This window comes from Bombus pascuorum, chromosome 2 (assembly GCF_905332965.1).
Source record: "Bombus pascuorum chromosome 2, iyBomPasc1.1, whole genome shotgun sequence".
Classification (NCBI taxonomy): Eukaryota; Metazoa; Arthropoda; class Insecta; order Hymenoptera; family Apidae; genus Bombus; species Bombus pascuorum.
Genome location: NC_083489.1, coordinates 5069378 through 5089054, shown reverse-complemented (window position 1 = coordinate 5089054; position 19677 = coordinate 5069378). Strand labels below are relative to the sequence as shown.

The 19677-nt window shown below is 32.8% G+C and overlaps 1 protein-coding gene across 1 annotated transcript in view; it reads right to left on the bottom strand.

Annotated features, from left to right (window-relative positions):
- LOC132904690 (putative uncharacterized protein DDB_G0271606) overlaps positions 1-19677 on the bottom strand; it is a 34513-nt gene that overhangs the window by 8992 nt on the left and 5844 nt on the right. Inside the window, exon 2 of the mRNA XM_060955388.1 lies at positions 12450-12704. Within this exon, the coding sequence (XP_060811371.1) occupies positions 12450-12704 (255 nt within the window). The remainder of the gene's footprint in view (positions 1-12449; positions 12705-19677) is intronic.

Below are 19677 nucleotides of genomic sequence, written 5' to 3'. Positions count from 1 at the left end.
TAAATTATATTTTCTATTTGACTTTTTTCATAAAGTCCGAAAGAATTCACTGAGAAGAAAATAAAAATGTTTAATATCTAAAATATTCTCTGAAATACAAAAGAAAATCCGAGTTCCTTAACCGCTTTGCATTGCACGCTGTTTCACAAACGCTTCGTCAACATGTTTCGTGCAACATATTTAAATTTTACTTTCGAGTCGGTCGAAGAAGTGGGCCGACTTGGAACTGTTGGAAGGATTTCACGAGGAAAAGGAAATCGATGGACTTGGCGTCGCATGCAATATACAAAAGAAGAAGAGTAGAAAGGAGTAGGACAAAGAAATCGGTATCGCGACTAACAGAGTGCGCGAAGGAGAGAGAAGCTCACGACCACGCGATTCTACAGGCTTTCTTTAGAAATCCTGCAAGCCCCTTTTGCGAGCTGCCTATCAATTAGCAAGCTATTATGGCGGGTAATCATCGTAGTTAAGCGACCTGCACACTGTCAGTCTTACATTATAGGATACTATACGTTCTCAATGATGTAGATTTACACTCGCGTGCCTTCATCGCTTGGGAGATGGAAATCGACGGCACACTTTTGCATCAACCGCATAATATTTCTAGCAAGTCGAATCAGTTGCTTTTTTATTTTAGCACTCTTAGCGCGGTCATGTGCGAAACAAGCTATTTTCCATGCTGATACGATAGCAACGTTTTTTTAATCACGGAGATCTTCCAGCATGAATAATACTTATCCCGCTAGAGTATAGAGAATCATACGGTGTAACGCAGGAGTATGTTGACTGTTGTTAACTACCAAATATGGTAGGATAAATTACTTTTCCCGGAATCACGATTTGTTGCACTTTAAGTTGGAAGAGTGAAATTTAATGATTGATAATTACCTTTGGTATCGAGAACGCGAAGCTAATAATGGTCTTATGTTAGGGATATACTTTTATGTACTCCTTGATTTGAGGTAGCAGTTTCTGTGGATATAAGTGATTTATCGAATAAAAATATGGAATAATTAGAACACTTTAAATGAAATTTAAATGTTTATTTGAAATGTTTATTTTTTAAATGGGCGAACAGTTACTTTGAAATATATATAGATTTAAACTTTTGAATATGAAATAAATATATTTTATTTTGATCTGCCTGTTCCATGTATGTAATTAACTTCAGATGATCCGTGTGTTAAAAAGGAATAACCGTTTCATTCGACTGTAATTAAATTTATTGCACAAGTGGAATGATTAAATACGTAGTATTTCTTAATAATTTTTAAATGTTGTATAAAATTATCATATATTCTAATAGCGGGGAAGATTTAAAATAATAATGTATCAGTTACGAGAGTTTGATTAAAATTTCTCAAATGATACATAGAAACTCTTTCACAGAACCTTACATCATCTTGTTTCTCTCGTAGCAAAGATGCTACGATATATTCGTATCTTGCGTAAAAAACAAATAATTAATGTACATATATAAATGTAAAGAAACATTAAAATCAAAAGAATATTTATATTTTTCATTCCTTTCCATACTTTCTTCTTAAAAAAGTTTAGTAAATAAACGACCAATAAATGTTAATTAATACTTGAAGATGTTTTTTTCAAATATTTCTGAATTATTCTTTATCTGACGCTATAAATATTATCCTACATTCTGCTTATAATAAACAGCGAGCCGAGTGATTTAAAATCTAGCTACGTCGAGGAAAAGTGAAATTTAGAAGATTCCCGTGAGAGCGAGGGAATTTTCTAATCTACGCTAACATCTTCGTCGTTGTACAACACACAGCAACGCGAGCATACGTATGTATATGCGTAGACAGATAGAGCACAATGTTGGACGAGTGAAAATTATTCTTGATAATTGATAAGGAACAGTTTCTATCATCAAGGTGATGCAGCATGTGAACACAACGCCTCAGACACGAACAGGTAACAATACAGTTAGTTTGCAGAGAGAAAATCTTTTTAGAGAACGTTCACCTTGCTGCCGGTGCGTGCAACGGGCAACCCACTTTCCGTTGTGCTACGTACCTTTCCATCGAGAGTCGCAAAAATACGCCACAGCATCCTCTCAGGATGCTTTCATATCGATGTACTTTAAACCGAATTGTTCTCTGTGAAATACTCGGCGATCTATCTTGCTAGGCATAAATAACGTACGACAGTAATTTGATATTTACAAAAGAAATTCAGAAGAAGACTAATTAAGAAAATAGTTATGAAAATAATAGAAAGATAATTATATAAAATTATTATAAACAAACAATTACAATAGCTACTGGGAAACTTATAAGAAAAATATTGTGTGTCGATGGTATGCATCTGTTATTAATCATTTTAGAATACACACATTACTTTTTTCATATATGATTAGTATGTTTCGATTACGAGTATCTATATATTTAAAAAAATTGATATATGCAAAGTATACATAACGTAACATACGACGAATATATAGGCTGTCTGATTTTAATTAATCAGGATGCTTTCATATCGACGTACTTTAAACGGAATTGTTCTCTGTGAAATACTCGGCGATCTATCTTGCTAGGCATAAATAACGTACGACAGCAATTTGATATTTACAAAAGAAATTCAGAAGAAGACTAATTAAGAAAATAATTATGAAAATAATAGAAAGATAATTATATAAAATTATTATAAACAAGCAATTACGATAGCTACTGGGAAACTTATAAGAAAAATATTGTGTGTCGATAGTATGCATCTGTTTTTAATCGTTTTAGGATACACACATTACTTTTTTCATATATGATTAGTATGTTTCGATTACGAGTATCTATATATTTAAAAAAATTGATATATGCAAAGTATACATAACGTAACAACGATGAATATATAGGCTGTCTGATTTTAATTAATTCACGCAAATATCCTCTAAACTATGCGTGATTCGAAAAAGTAGAACTTGTTCCATTTTAACGTGGCCTTACGATGACCGTCGGTCATTTATCTAGATGAAGGCGCTTTAGAGATCTCAAGGTGACCTCTGTTTCTTTAAATAGAAACATTTTTTTTTATACACCGTTCGATGCAGATTTTAATTCCCTACAAGAGGATATTAAGATAATAATACTAATTTCGTCAAATTGAGCGTATAAAAGTCAAGGAATATATAAACATAAAAATACTGCATTATCTTCCCTTGTGTTTCATGCGATAGGTTCCACAAGATTAAAGTTAAAATATCTTTTAAATTAATCACTCTTCGAACCAGATACGTTAATACTTTTTGTAAAGAATTACAAAACGCATCCAACGGAGTATAAATAGATTTTAATTTAAGAAAAGACAAAAGTCAGCTTGAAATCTCGAAGGCACGATCACTTAGATAAGATTTGTGGACATCACAAGATGTATCTCAAAACGAAACGAAGTAGCTTTTATTTGAAACGATTCTTCGAACAACGTATAGTTTCAGTGATACTTGCGTGGGTTAGTTAAAACGAGACACCCTGTATAGTATTTGAATGAAATAGTCGTAGTATCTAAAGGCTGATACAAATCTTTATTTGGATTCCATTTCTCTGATTATGTTCGAGAAATACGAACGTGCATAAATATTCTCAGTCTAATAATTAGTATTGTACAATTTTCTGGAAACAGAATTTATTTATTTAAGAAAAATGTATAACTTGATAAAATTGCATTGTTAAAGACTAGAAGATAAGCTTATAGCTGTTTGAATTTACATTAATCATTTTTAATTAATTTCTTGTTTGTCCGACTGGTCTTCGTTAAACAAGGAAATGCCAAATGACGAAATATTTGCATCAAGCTGGAATCAGCAAAAAAGAAATTTCATGCACGCATTAAACTGCCTTAGAATTGGATTTTCTGCACTGCTGAGAATGAAAAAAAAAAAAAAAAACAGAGCGATAGCAGGTCGCAGGTACAAAAAGTGAAAAAAAGAAAGAAAACGAATAAAGTCAAGGAAATAGTAGAAAGTAGTGGAATCTCTTCGGCGATTTTCTCCGGCAAAAGACTACGTAAACACTGAATAATTTTCTTTCCTCCGTTACGCAAAAATTAGTTCCAATCGAACGACTCGCATATACCGGAACGTTTCGTAATGCATTCCCCTCGAACGCAGCAGAAAAAAGCACAATGTTGCGTTCGAATTACTTAAAACTCTGTTGCCAGCGACATTCGCGAACACGAACCAGCGAAAAATAAACGATGAAACATATTCGTAAATAAAGCGACGTATAAATTTCATTTGCTATTAAACTTTGGAAATTAAGAAAATACAGGAACAAATGACCTGTACGAGAACTTCTTCGTTCTGGAGACTTCGATTCTTCGTCGTAAATCGCGAAACGGTGATTAATGCCATGGCGATTAAAACAGCAAAATGACTTCCTTGAAGATTCCTTGCAGAGGAATACGAATAATATAAATGATTCTAAAGGATTTATAACTTGAAGTCTATCATAACTGTACATTATTAAGGATTATATTATAAAACAGCTTTAATAGTTCTATGCCCTGCAGGCTATTGCTGATTCATGATACTTGATAGACGTGAGGTTTTTATTAGGGAAGCGAAAATATTCTCTGTTGTACTATTCAGTTAATTGGCCAGCAGACTCGAAGGAAGGCTTAAGAGGACTCGTCGTAGGAGGTATCATCATCATGAGATTTAAGAGTGGCAGTTCTTTAAGACATCGCATTGGCTCATAGAGTACATTATATTCTGATTGGTAATAAAATATGATATTATTAAAATTAATTAAAATTAAAAAAAAAATGTATATAATATCGAATTAAAATGTAAAAATAGAAATTCAAAATGAAAAAGTGTTATTTCTTTGCAATTAGGAACTGTAAGTATTTTATTATAAGTACTGTTTTAAATGTTGTACTCTAAGTATCCCAAGTACTTCAATATTCTAATTATTTTACTATAATAACTATGATGCTATAGACATTCTCTGTTATTCTAAGCATTTTAATATAAACATACAAACATATACTTACATACTTTTGCCTTGAATTCAAAGTTCTAAAGTGAAAAAACTTGCTTTTTTTCACACAAAATTTAAAAGATCTGAAGTTTAGAAATGATTCTAAGCAAATTTTCTTCAAATTATTATTTTAACGATATCTATTTTCCACTTGTGGTATTGTATCACCGAGTATCGTAAATTATAAAAACTAATTATTAAATTGTCGATGTCGACTTTTACGAAAATATTACCGTCTCAGGTTCTTTTTACACGAACATATGTATATGTATGAGTTAGGTTACCAGAGAACCATAATACCAAAATTAACATTGATTGTTGAGCAGAGAGTCGAGAGCGTGGCCTCCTCCAACACGAACTTTCACTTGTTAGCAGGAAAAGAGAATAGGCGCTAATGCTCATCCTGAAGTATTTAACTTTCAACGCGTGATTGATTAATTAGTAAGTGTGAATTGTCTCTCACCCTTTCTTTCTCTCTCTCTCTCTCTGTCTCTCTCTGTCTCTCTCTCGAATTACAATGTGATACAAAGAGAAAAGAAATTCTTTTCTTTTCTTATGATTTTCTCGACGTTTTACAAACGTCTCTGTGCACTGTTGGATACTCAAATAACGTAGATATAGCGTGGTTTCCGGTTCGTTTAAGGCAGTTGATAGAAAGTAAGATCAGTTTACGTGATTCAAATACCAATCTAACAACGTATTTCTGTTGTTGTGTATGATTCTAACGCAACTAATCGTAAAGTGAAAATCGGCCACTGTGTGATAAATTAGAGGAAATATAACTGGATTGAAAAAGGGTTTCTTCGTCACATGTGGGTTTTTATGTCGCCTGCAATGTTTCGAAATATAAATTTATTTAAAGTAAGACAAAATTGACCCAGTTTTCGTCAGAGATTCGTTGATGTATACATTGCAAAATATAAAAACCGATATTAGAAATATTTTAAAGTTTCTAAAATACAAATAAAATAAAAATTTTCGTATCAAATAGATGGATTATATTGATTTAAGTTATATTAATTGTATTTTGAAAAGAAATGTGCCAAGACTAGTTTGAAAATTTCTTGAACAACCATCGAAGCATAAATATATTGCAGAAACGATAGCGCGTTGCTTTAAATGCGCATATTATTCAACACTGTAACAAAATATAAAACATATTTCTCAACAAAAAGATTAACATTCATCAAAATATGTTACTTAATGGCCAATAATTTATCAAACAATACCGAAGCTCGTTAATCTTTTATTTCGCAAACAAATTTATTTTTAACTTTTGCCGAATAAATCTTCTTCTTATATTTCAATGTCATTTAAAGGTCGAAATTATTATTCCCACAGATTTTTGTTTACTGAGAATCAATTCATCATCCTTGATTACTTTTAGGTTTCCGTGACTGAGAGCACCGTCACGCCTTTACTTTTTTTGTAAATTCTTCTGAACGTATACGACCAAACAAAAGCCACATTCGACCAATCGTTACAAATCTTAGATGGAAATTTTCTGCAAAGCCATATTTCACGTGGACGATCGTTGTCCTTGTCCCATAAGAACGCAAAGAATCTTTACACGCTCCGATTGGTCCGAGAACGTCCTCGTTTTAATACCGTAACACATGTACTTTTTATCACACGTTAATAACAATCACCTCCTTCGCGTTGTTTAACCTTGACAAATTACAACGAGCATTCAAAACGGTCGAGAATAGTGTCAAACTCAAGTTATTAATTAGATTGAAATTAAAAACGAAGTACTAATGAGGTTTTATGTAAGTCAGTCCTTGGAATATCAAAATATTTTAATATCTAATATTTTATTGATAAAGTAAAATGATTTCTGTAACTAACAATACAACGTCATGGAGGCTTTCATGATAGAAAATATCACCAATGAATTAAATACAAAACGTATGACTGTACCATTAAATAAATAACGATAAATAACAATTGAAAAATATTTCTATTAAGTGCAATAACGACATTCTAGTTCAAAATTGAACGATCTTAATGGGTACACCTTCGAAGCTGAAAGATTTTGTCTAAAAAGTAATTTACGACTTAAGATTAAAACCCGGTTGAAGTTCTTCTTATTAAATGAATGTCAACTTATTTGTATTTTAATTTCAACTTAAATAATCTTCCACAAATTTTCACGAGTAAAATGAAAATACTAAAATCTTGTCGGCAAAAAAGCAATTAGCAATTTAAAATCAGAACTTGATTTACGTCCGCCTCATTAAGAGAATTGCAAGAATACATCAACATTGTAATTACAAGTTAAATAATCTTCTAGAAATCTCGAAAGCAAAAATAACAAAGTCTTGTCCAAAAGAAAAATTACAATTTAAGGTCAGAATTCAACCTCCTTTTATTAAACGAATTTGAACGAAACGAGTAGAATGGCCTGTCATAAACCATCGAAACGGAAGAGTGGCAAGATTTGTGAGTGGAAAGGAGCAAAAAGGTGATTTCCTGTTTCGCGTTAAAATCACTCGTACATCAAGGAACGTAACCCGAATTACGTAATTCGCTGTTGCGGTTCTCCTTGAACGCAGCTCCTAGCACCGGTCAGCACCGTTTCAGCGCGTTTCGTTCTCCGCGTTCTAACTCTTTTCTTCTTTGCTTCTCTACGCCACTCGATGGCAGAATTGATCGTCCTTTTCTTTCTACCGATGAATCCTCCGCGTCGTCTATCCTTTGCATACAAAAGGTTTCTCGAGAGAAGAGGATTTACGAGCGAGAGAAACGCGCAGTTCGAACGTGAGCTGGCAGACTCGTCCTGAGGATTAATCGGTACCAGGCATTGAAATCTCCGACGGACAATCGAAACGCGCGGTGTTGAATAATCGAATCCCGTCCCGCTCCATCGATTCTCGCGTTGCTCCTACTTGTCTACCGATTAATTGCATGAAAAACAAATTGGATCGAGCACTTTTTCAACTAATTTAAATTAAATTACTGCCTATTGAGACGTAATGCGTGGGAAATCGTTTGGATGTTGAAGTATGAGAAACGTTGCTGGGATTAATTAATTTCCTTATGACGTTTGAATTTCCGACCTATAGAAGATCTAACGAGTTTATAAGTACGCCATTATTAGATCTTTCAATCTTCCAAGGATTATTAAAAGGATTAAATATATGGGAAGCGAGTTCGCGTTCCTTTAAATAGTAATTTATCATAAGTTATAAATAGAGTATGCAGATTTATATCGTAATTAGGTAAGTAAAGGAAAATGGCACAGCTTAATGCAGATTTGTTTCGCACCATAAGTGTCGTAACGAGTATTTCACTTTGTATATTTGTACATTTTTGCCTACTACGAATATACGTATACAAGTTTCCCATAATTTCTCATAAATGCATAATTATCCGCAGCGTAATAATACGATGATACAATACGATATGAAACTTTCTGCAAAAGATTGCAGTCTCGAAGCTGATGGCATTTTGAATCTTTACTTTATTTGTCATTGTTTATTTTTAATTCCTCTTGAAACACATTAGCACAGATTCTTCTAAATAGGTGTGAGGTGACTCAAACACTGTTCTTGTCCCCATTTTAATAGCAATTAAGCGTCGATTAAGGATGATTATAGAAAGCTGTAATGCTCCAGAGGAAATAACGAGATTCAAAGAGTGTCGTTCGACACTGACGATAATAAAATCCTGATGGCGATTCGTATCTCCTGTTGCAATAACTCATTAACAGTCATAGACGTGATATGGCAAAATTAAAATCCATTGAGGTTATATACAATGCACACGAGATAAGAAACTGGAATTTGCATGGCTGTTTCTGATTTCTGCCTGTTTCTTCTTTTCCTCTTTGCCAATAAAAGTGCGCAAGAGTGTACGTCCTGTCTCGATCGTAAATAATTCCACGCTTTCTAGGTTCCTAACTTTTTATGACTAATTTACTCATTAACATACTCCTTCAACTATTATTTTTATGGACATTAAAAGAGCATGAGACGGATTAAGAGCACGGAGATTAAATGCGGTCTGGCAAAAGCTTTCTTCGCTGAACCTTATAATTATCTTTCTTCTGCCATTAAGAACGAATAACGATAATTTCGATATAATTTTACGTACACGGTAACTCGAATACAATCGTTAAATGTTCGATTCTTTAATGATTTTTATAGTATAACATAATATTAGACCAATTTTCAGTGAAAGTATTCGATATCGTTAACTCTACTTATTGGAGTATTTCTAACAAATAACCGAAGATGAGGAAAAATTGAACATTCAACGTAATAAAATCCTCCATCCTCTCTATTATTCCTATAACCTCCTTTCACTTTGCCTTTCTATAAAACCTCGTTATTATAATATTAAAATATTTATAAAATAAGAAATTAAAAACGAAGCATTTTTCATATTGAAATAAAAGGTACGCCAATTTATAAGATTTCCTGTGTTTAAGTACGGGAAGAAATATGTACTTGTATAAAGTTCTGAGCAATATAAATGGTAACCAGTTCCAGTAAAATCGAATAACCGATCGAGTAACAAGAGTCGTTCTTCAAATCGGGTTTTGTGGCTTTACGGATGAAAAAGTTAGCGATAAATCATGATAAATCACGGTAGTTCGTTATTGCCAGCAATATCGAAGTGAATACCACAAGGAAGGGCGTGACCATAGATCAGGCACGATCCTTTCTTTCTATCGAGTGCCGTGAGAAGCGATTCTTCTTTGCTGTCTCATCATAAAAGGTGTGTTTTCAGCGTTGCATTAAAATTCATATCGAACAACCTACGAACTCCTCGATCATATTAATACGAATGCTTACGAGTGACAAATAATTTCAAAGAATATTATTGACAATTCATGCCACGTTTTCTTTATTTTTTTAAAAATTAACTACTAGAATTACATATTTGTATCGTTTGTTAAAAATTAATACGATGCTTGTTTCTAAGAAAAGTAAAAAAATTAGCAAAGAATAATAAAAAAAAAGAAAATAAAATGCCGGATAGATGGATAAAATATCGTACCAATAATTAATCTTTTTACCGTAATCGGTGTAATTTATATTTTATATAGATAATTTTAATCTTAACTTTCAGTCGGATATCTATCCTCGGCTGATTTCTTTTTATAGCTTTATCGTCGAAAAACTTCTTCGCTGTAAAGCAACAACTATACCACTTTCTCATTTAACTTTCACTTTCATTTTTAAACATACTTCTACTTGGCTTTTGCATCTCTTGCAGATGTACGATTATTCAAGCGTAATGCTAATACTCATTGAACGAGTAGCTGTTATTAAATTCAGAAATCCATTGCTTTGAAAAAATATTTTTGAATTTATGGAACTAGAGATTGGAACCAGCGTATTAAAGCAGCAAATTAAATTAAATTTATATAAAAGTAACATATATATAAAGCAAATTAGATAATCATTAAAAAATCCATTTGAATTTCCATTTGAATAATGCACAAGAAAGTAAAGTTACGCAACACTTGCACGAAGTGACATTTCTTGGTGTTTTATAGGAAAGCAAATTTTATTTTAACTTATTTTATTATTTTATTTTAACTTTATATCAAACAATCCCATATTTTTATTTAATCTCAGGATCGAATACGTATTTTTACCAACCTCTTGAACATTTCAAACACTGATCGTTAAACACTGACTGCTTCTTGACATTTTACGAAACTTCGTACATGTATTGCACACAACTATGATTATTTATGTAGATTTATATTTTTATGAACGTGACTGAAATTTTTCATAAAACCTAAATACAGGATTGTCTCGTTCTCTACAATATTTTAGTTTGGATAACTTGTATATTTTTTTAAATTATGTGCATTTTGTAGATTTTGACATATTCAAATTTACCAGAGACGTATAGACATCTAAAGTTCATAAATCTTTTAAAGTCTCGTATCTTTAATCAACACTTTGTTCTCACTTCCAAATATATCTTTTTTTATGAAAAATTTTATTAGTTCGTTTTAAGCATCGAATTCTCAATAAAAATGGACTTTTTGGTGTCTTTTCCTTCTTATACTCAATAATCCATTGATAATATTAACGACTTAACAAGTCGCAAGATACACAGATTTCTCTTTTACGATTTTATAATCTTTCGTCAAATCTGATAATCGGACGACACGTAATTTGCAAACATCTCTTGCAAAAATCCAGTTGTTTTATTACCAAACTTGTGATTGTTATATGAATTGTATTTATTAAGATTGACAACTTGCAACTTGTGATTCCTAAAATTTCCATCGCCAATATTAATTTAATCGTGCAAGACAGCTCTGAGCTTCGTATGGTTTATTTCGATATTTAGCTATTGTTTGACCGAAAATTTAAAACTTGTTCGAGTGCCGAGCGTTCGTATATTTCAATCTTTTTGCCGTGCGAAGCAAATTGAATTCTTTGTTCAGCATGTCAGCGTTAATCATATTATCGCCGTTCTCGCGGCGTTTCCCTTCCTCACTTTCCATCATAAACTCAAACAGCTCCATTCGACTGGAAAGGATCGTTGAGAACTGATCGATCAGCCGGTTGATCTTTTACAATCGGTTAAAATCGAGGTGAAAATTTAGAAATCTCGAAAGCTGGCACCGCGTTGAACGACTGAAATAAGATACATTGGTAGCAGGCTAACTCTCTGTATAGAAATTTTACACAGGAAAAGCCTTCTTGAACTCGTACATGCATTATAAACGAGCAAAACGACTACTTTGCCTACTTGAAAGTACAAATCGAAGTCTTTCAGTAATGTATCCATGTTTCTAGAACTGTATTTAGTGGCTGGCTTTCTTCCTCTCTTTTCTTCTGCATACTTTCCATCTATTTATTTAATCTCATACTTTTGTAAAGATCATACCATCATATATTGGATACAATCTCCATATACCTACGTATAACGTAAATTATACATTCAAAATAATCTTATTTATAAAGCGATACGAAGTGTGGTATGTTGCTCTCTCCTGAAATCCAAACCTGTTAACTCACACGTTTCTTCGTCATAAGACAAAACATTTTTAAGGAAATTGGTTTTGATTCATAGGAACACGAGCACAATATAATATATTTCTATCACAAACATGAAAAAAGTGATATCTTAAAAAATAAGGAACTCGTTAATAAACGAGTTACTGTATCCGATTTATTGACAATTTGGATAATGACTTCATTATACCTCGTATCTTTCCAAAGAACGAGTTAGAATAACATTTCTTATTGGAATAAAAGCATAATGAACGATTTATTCAAATGAAATATTTCTTAGATATAAAACAGTTGTGTATACAAGAATTGTAGAATATCGCGCAATATAACTCCTTCAAAATATAAATAAACTACGGTAATTCTTACAAATGGAGGTCGATGTTTTACAAGAAAAATAAATATCTTTAATTCAAAATTTCATGTATGTAAATTCCTGCAGAATTTTTATTTCATTATAATCACATACCTGAACGAGAGCCTCTGGTTGCAGATGTTTCAAGAATTCACCTTGTTGATATGTAATGGATGATGGTTGTTGTTGCTGTTGCTGCAACCTAAGCTCAGCTTGCATCGCAGCAATCGATTCAGGAGTGCAGGATGCTCGAGCTTGGACCCAGGATGCTGCGAGGATGAAGCTTCCCAAGATCACGGACATCGTCACCAAGGTGACAGCCGCGATTCTTGTAATTTGAACCGCTGTACTCTTTGGCCTCATGTATGCCTGTGAATAAGTGAATCAAAATGTTAACAAAACCAAAAATATAAACTATTTTATAACACTATTATACAGAGAATAACAAGACACGAGCAAGACGTTAGTCTACATTTGGAAATAACTTAGATATAAGAAGTAAAATTTTGTTCTTCGAGGCTTCATTTTTCAGAAAATCGAGTTTAGATATGTTTAGTCAAAAATTAGTTGCACGCGTCTTCGAGGAAATTTCTGTTAAAAACAACGCTTCAAATGAAAAATCATATCCTAAATTTTCGATTATATTTTCTGTATATCGTTAATTGTTTCTGTATTCATTGTTATGAAGTATTATTGTATATAAAATAATCTGAAGAAAATTAAACTAAAATAACATTTATTAATTAAGACGATCTACACAAATGTAAAACATTAAGAATGCAAAACTCTATACAACGCGTATAAACGAAATTCGTGCTTTTTTAAATATTAAAACGCGAAATCTCTTTCTCATATTATCAAATTAAGAATTAATACAATAACAGAATACATTTACAGAAACAAAAATTTATCACTGTGAAATATAGCGTCACAGAATAACATCATATGAATTTATAAAATAATACTTCATCGTTAGCTTGCATTTGTTATTGTTACTCCGGGTTTAATTACGAAATAGAGACAAATGTATCCGGGTAACAGGTTCGGCGCGAAGTAGTTTGATTCAATAAGCACCGGAACAAGTTTACCTCTTGCAATCAGAATCTAATTACTCGAGATTTTCCGTCGCTATTCTTGCCGTTTCTATTTTATGTTAATCAAACATGCTTATACACTTCTGTGATTATATCGCGCGTATTACGTTCGGTCGCCGTAGACGAAGAAAGGAATATGTAGCTAAACTTGACTTCCGTGATGATCTCACTACATTGAAATAAGCCGGTACCATAAATCTAATTACAATCTCATCAAGGTTTTTTTCATCGCTCCATACCTATCCATTTTTAATCCTTCGAACGTTTTCCAACGTACTTTTATCAATTTTTTATTTCGAAATTATTTCCTATATTATTTCCTATTTGTACTTACTTGGAACTACCTGTAATATATTTTTGTTCAAAAGTATAATTTATGTTATTTACCTGATAGTTCGAATTGTATATATTTATCTATCTTTTTTACTCTACCAAATATTTTAACTTTCATTAGAAATTAAATAAATCTTCAAAGATCGAGCGTGTTAATAATTTATAGAATTGTCCACATAAATAGATGAAATGATTTCTATTATAAAGCTCAATTTACGTTTGATATCGTTACTCTTTTTATCGCTCTGTTTTTGAATAACCAGTAGAATAACGGAGACGAAGCAAATGATGTAAATGAGATGATTTACATCCAAACATTGTTCCCCAGTGTGAACATAGATATGTTGCTCGCTTTTTATTTCGCTGATTATTTGCGTGTCTGGTTGACGTAATAAATTACATCAGAGGCAACGTGATTGCGATTAAAAATTAATTTTAACGACCGACAATCCTTCATTACTCGATTAAACGAAAGGTTTTGCTTGCAATACCAAATCGTCGATTAAAATTTACCTCTTTTAAGCGCGAAATTCTAACACAATTTACCACGGCGATTTTATCTTTTAACTTTTGTTTAACCGTCTTCGTGTTAAGATTGATTATCGCTTTAAAAACGAATCGAATCTTTTGTTTAGTCAAACCTTCTTCCTTCCCACCCCCCACCCCGTAGTATTATATTCTGCTAAATAAACGATTCAAATTCCATTCTTAAGAGACAGTCGTGAAAAAGTAGAGTTTAAATTAACAACTTTTGAAATGGAGATTCTAAGTAACGCTTATTGATCTTTCCGTTCGAAGAGGAACGTGAATTCGCAGTAAACGCCGCGCGTTTCAGCAAACACGATAGATGCATGCAGTTGCTAAACATGTGCAAGGTTCATTACAGGATAATGTAGTCAATGCAAAATGTGTACACGCAGAGTGCAATCGCATGAATGTGTGTATGTAACTTCATGCTGGCTAGCCAACCGAGTCGAGGTCTTTTGTCGTTTCACGCTCTCCTTTCCCGTGGTTTAGCAGCATTCCCACTTCATGAAACGAAGCTAATCGCGGGAAAAAGTGAAAAATGGAATTGGAGAATCTCATCGTTTTCCTAACACGCGTCCCTCCACCATGGTAAAACATACATCGCCATTCATACAATCCTTTCAGAAATCTATAAACTTCACGCTGATAAATTTTGCAATAATTTACAATTTACATGTTGCAAAGTTTATGATAATTATAATAATTGTTAACGCCACAAGTTGGTTAAGTTTCATCTATTAGACAATGGACTCGAATTATAATTTTCACTAACAACGCTATATAATTTAGGCAAACTTTTAACCACCGAGAACGTCAACTGTTTTGTTTTGTATTTTGTTTAAAATAATAGCAAATTTTCAGCGATTGTTTATAAGGTATAGAAAGTGTATATCTATGACGAATCCCGAAAAAAAGGAAACTACGATGTATCCAGTGTTAGTTAACTAACTTGTATCAATGTGTCGTCGCGAGCTTTAAAATAAAAAACTTGAGTATTTTTGCTTATCGCCAAAAATTTCCAACGAACTGTGAAATTCAAACGAACGTGGAATTTACATTTCCCATTAGATTATTCCATAAGTAGTACTAAGTTTAGCACAATGGAGCTCTTCATAATTGGAGTTTCGTAAAAGGAGAATAGGAAACTTAACACTGAAAGATGGCAAACGATTATAACGAATGATGGACACGAGGTTTTTATCCTGCCATTGATTACATTCTCTTGTAAGTAATGCGGAATTAAAAACAATAGAGTTCTTCGCAATTGGAGTTTTATAAGAGGAGAACTATTGTAAAAACTTATTGTTTATAAGAGCGATGAACTATTGTGAAAAATGAGATAAAACATATAACTGACTAATTACAAATAATTATTTATATCTAACGTAATATACAATATATCAATTATATAAAATACTGAGAAAATCATGTTCCTCATAGAATTCTAATAAATTCCACTTTTCACTCTGTGATCAAATAATACACTTCGATTAACATCTGTTAACGATGAATCTAGGAAAGATTCTTAGATTTCCCGTTTTATTCAGCAGCCGAGCATGAAAATTATGCCAACAATACCGTAATTGACTCCATATCAACTATCCGTATAAAATCGTTTAAACCAATGCGAAGATGGGTGGATAGCACGAGATGCTCAGACAGTCGCTAGTCACAAGAAGGAAATACGTCCGATAAAGTAAGGCTTGCTGTTCAATAACTGTATCGTGACACTATTATTTTACGCCTCGGACTCGTTCAGCTGCTTGAGAACCTTGAAAATTAGAAAAATCTGTCACTCTATACGAACACGTCTCTGATCTCCTTTCAGATCCTCTCGTCTCAGATCTTTTGTCGTTTCATGTATTATATAGATAGTCTGATTGATAGCCTTACGTGCTATTGGTACTATTTCGACGATAATTATAGCAAGTAACATTGACTTCGATAATTAATTGATAGTAATTTCATATACTTAGAGATTAGTTCAATGTCGCGCTCTATGCTTATTATCTTGACAAGTAAAACAAGCATGTAATCTGGCAGAGTAATCGCGTGATTGGTCAAGGAAGATACGGTTCCGGTAGATTGCATGAATAATCGACAAACTGAGAACTCCAGTGAATATAAATTGAAAATATTATTGTACAACTTATTTTTCCAACAAAATTAAACGTGTTTTTCCTTAGATTATGGAAATATATTGTTACGAGAAACGAAGTTATAACTAAGCCATGTTCGTGCATTCTATGTATTAGATAGAATTAGATAGAAATTAATTAAATTAGATAGAAAGTTTAAAACAAAAATTGAATAATTTGCAAATACATGTAAAATATCCAGAGTCCGCTACTTAAAAAGTTTAATGGAGGAAACGGATTTCTAACTTTCTAGCTTCTAATCGTTTCATTGTGTTCGTAAAAATATAAATTTACATAAATATCTACGATCTATCCTATAACTTGTATTAATTATGAAACTAAAAGAATAAGGAATGAAGTCTTGTAAGAATTGAAAAGAACATTCAATTAAGTCACATTCTCAACATTTTGCTTTACGCCACTATTATCGTCAATCCTCCAATTAACAAAATATGTATTTAGCTCTCAAGTATCCGTACATTGAAAAATATAGCCTAACGTTCAACAGGTTCGAAAGATACTTTTACCTGTACGATGGTTCTCATCATCATTTCGACATCAGCTGTACTACATGAATAATAATCAGGAAGAATCTCGTGCGGTTAACGATCAAACGACGTACCAGTTACCGTAAAGATAAATCGCTGTGCACATCGTACATCAACACGCGAAGAAATTTACACAGTATACCGATTAACCACGAGCTGCTGCGTTTCAGTGCCTTCATTTATTTTACTTCTAGTCCAATCGAGTGATGGAATTCTGTGCAGATCCATGCGATATTAAAAAAAAAGAAGAGATTTACAAAAAAGTTGCTAAGAGCAAAAGTCCAATACGGTAATCGACTACTCAGGGTGGGACGAGTAAACGTAGTACAGCCACAGGCAGGGGATGAAAAAATAAGTCGAAAACACTTTTAATCGAAAACGAAATGGTCTGGTGTATACGCGTGTGCGCATGGTACATTTTCAAATTTATTTTCCTCGAATATGAAGCATCTTACGAAAAAATTGTATTCTATAGCTTTTACTTATTTTCGAATGTAGTTTAGACTCCTGTCGATTATTCGCTCTTGTTCACTTCGGAATTAGCCAATTTTAGGTTTACTCGTGAAATCTTCAAAGTCGATTTTCTCGAAAACGAAGCCTCAGACGAAACAACGTTATAACAAAATTTCGTCTTATTTTTAGAACGTAGAATCAGTCCTTTTCCGCTTGTTCTACGATTACAGTCTCGCCCTGTATAACGCTGAAAACAACTTCTGTCAGGATTAACTTTCCATCCGGGTAACTTCGATTTTTAGCGAGTGTTTCGCGTGTTCTGTTAATTTCGTAAGTTCCAAGTTACTAAAGGAAAATATTTCCTCGCTCCCCATTTATTTTGACCTCTTCTGTATCACATTAGAAGTCTCCTAATAACAAACCTATAAAGATATAAATTTCGTGCGCGAGTTTATGCAGAAAAATATGAAAATCGTCGGCGGATAGTCTGGAAGAACGACATAGTATACAGTTGGATTAACATCGAAAACAACTTCTCACGTGATCAAGAGGTAAATGTTTAAAAAAAGTAAGGAAACTAGCTTATGGGTCGGATTTATGAGAGACGGGTTTAACATTTTCCCATGGGAAGAAAAGTTGGTTTCAGGCGCCTAGCCCGCGATTGCGTCTTACCGCTTTAATTGGTAAATTAATTGAAAAGGGCAAACGCTTGTGACACAGACTGTACTTGTACGTATTCGTAATGACCTCGATGTGGATGGACGACTCTAAGGTGAGAGGCCTCGAGGAGATAGTAGGCCATCCGAGGCTGCCTTTATGCTGCTCGATCTGCCAGACAAAAGTAAACAGGCACTGTTGCCAGGCACTCGAGAAACCAAAGGATTATTATATGTATGTATGTATGGATGGATTTATATGTTGCATGACAAAATTTTTAAACGTGTCCTCTTCGACGTGTGCTCTGACTCATTCTTCCCTTTACCGGTATACACTATTGATCAAAAGTCTTGGATCACTCGCATCTACTAGCAACATCATTGAACTTACCCATCTATCCATCGAACGTACCCATTTACAAATGGAAAGCATATTCAATCGCTTACAGAATTAGCAGACGTTATAATTTTCACTAACAGATACAATTATTCGTTTTATTTAATTGATTAAAGTATTATTAAAAATTATTATTTTCATCGATAGGTAAAATTATTGACAAAGTTTGGATTTTTCGCTCACGATGAATATTTTTCTATGTTTTCTTGGAAACAGTACATTCGGTTGTTTTGTTTATTCGTTTTATGAAAAAGGTATTTTAATATCTACGTGAAATGTAAAAATTAATCGGACAATTCTTTCTTTATTTAACGCTATTTCGCGAAGCATGAAAGAGCAGAGGATGACAGATTTTTGGTCCATAGTGTACATACGCCTACCGAATGCTTTTAAACGGCATGATAATGACGCACCATACTTCGGAAAACGAAAAACAAATTAGCTTTTTAACATATCTCTTTATTCGTCTACTTGAATATCTAAGAGTCTTTTATATGTAAATGTAGCATTGTAATTTTCCACTAAATAATTAATCTACGATATTAATAAACTGATATTCGATAATAAATATTTATGCACAAGTATATGTTTAAGCTTCAAACGATTCGATTCTAAGATTTGCTGTACTATTTGATTTGCAAGACTGTAACGTATATTCGCGATTATTAATTCGTTGGATTAAAAAGTATAACAAACAGCTGAAACGTTTTGTAGAAATGCACACGAGTAAATTAAAGGATTAAAATTGAAAAATCTATGTCGAGTGACTCAGTTACGCCTAGATGTACGGCACTTCATTTTTAGCACGTAAAGATAGCTGTTGTGTCTAATTAAAATGTAGGAAGAGTATTAGAAACGCCTGTCTTTCTTCCGCCATCCAAACATTTCATGTCTCGATATGGACAAACCTGAAGTGTGCTTGGAAATTCTGTGACAATTAGTGTAATTATTTTTAGCATCGTTAAATATAATAAAAATCTATTAATCTATTTTTTCTTATATAACTTTAAAGTAGATTTAATAAATAGATTATTAGAAAAATAATCGACACACAATTTAAATCGTTACGAAAATAGAAATATATGTTGACAAATACAGAGATATATGTTTATGTATGTATAATCCTGTTTCAAGAAACTTCCAAAGCTAATTAACGATCACGGAAGAATGTTCGAAGAAATAACTTCGGTTCTTC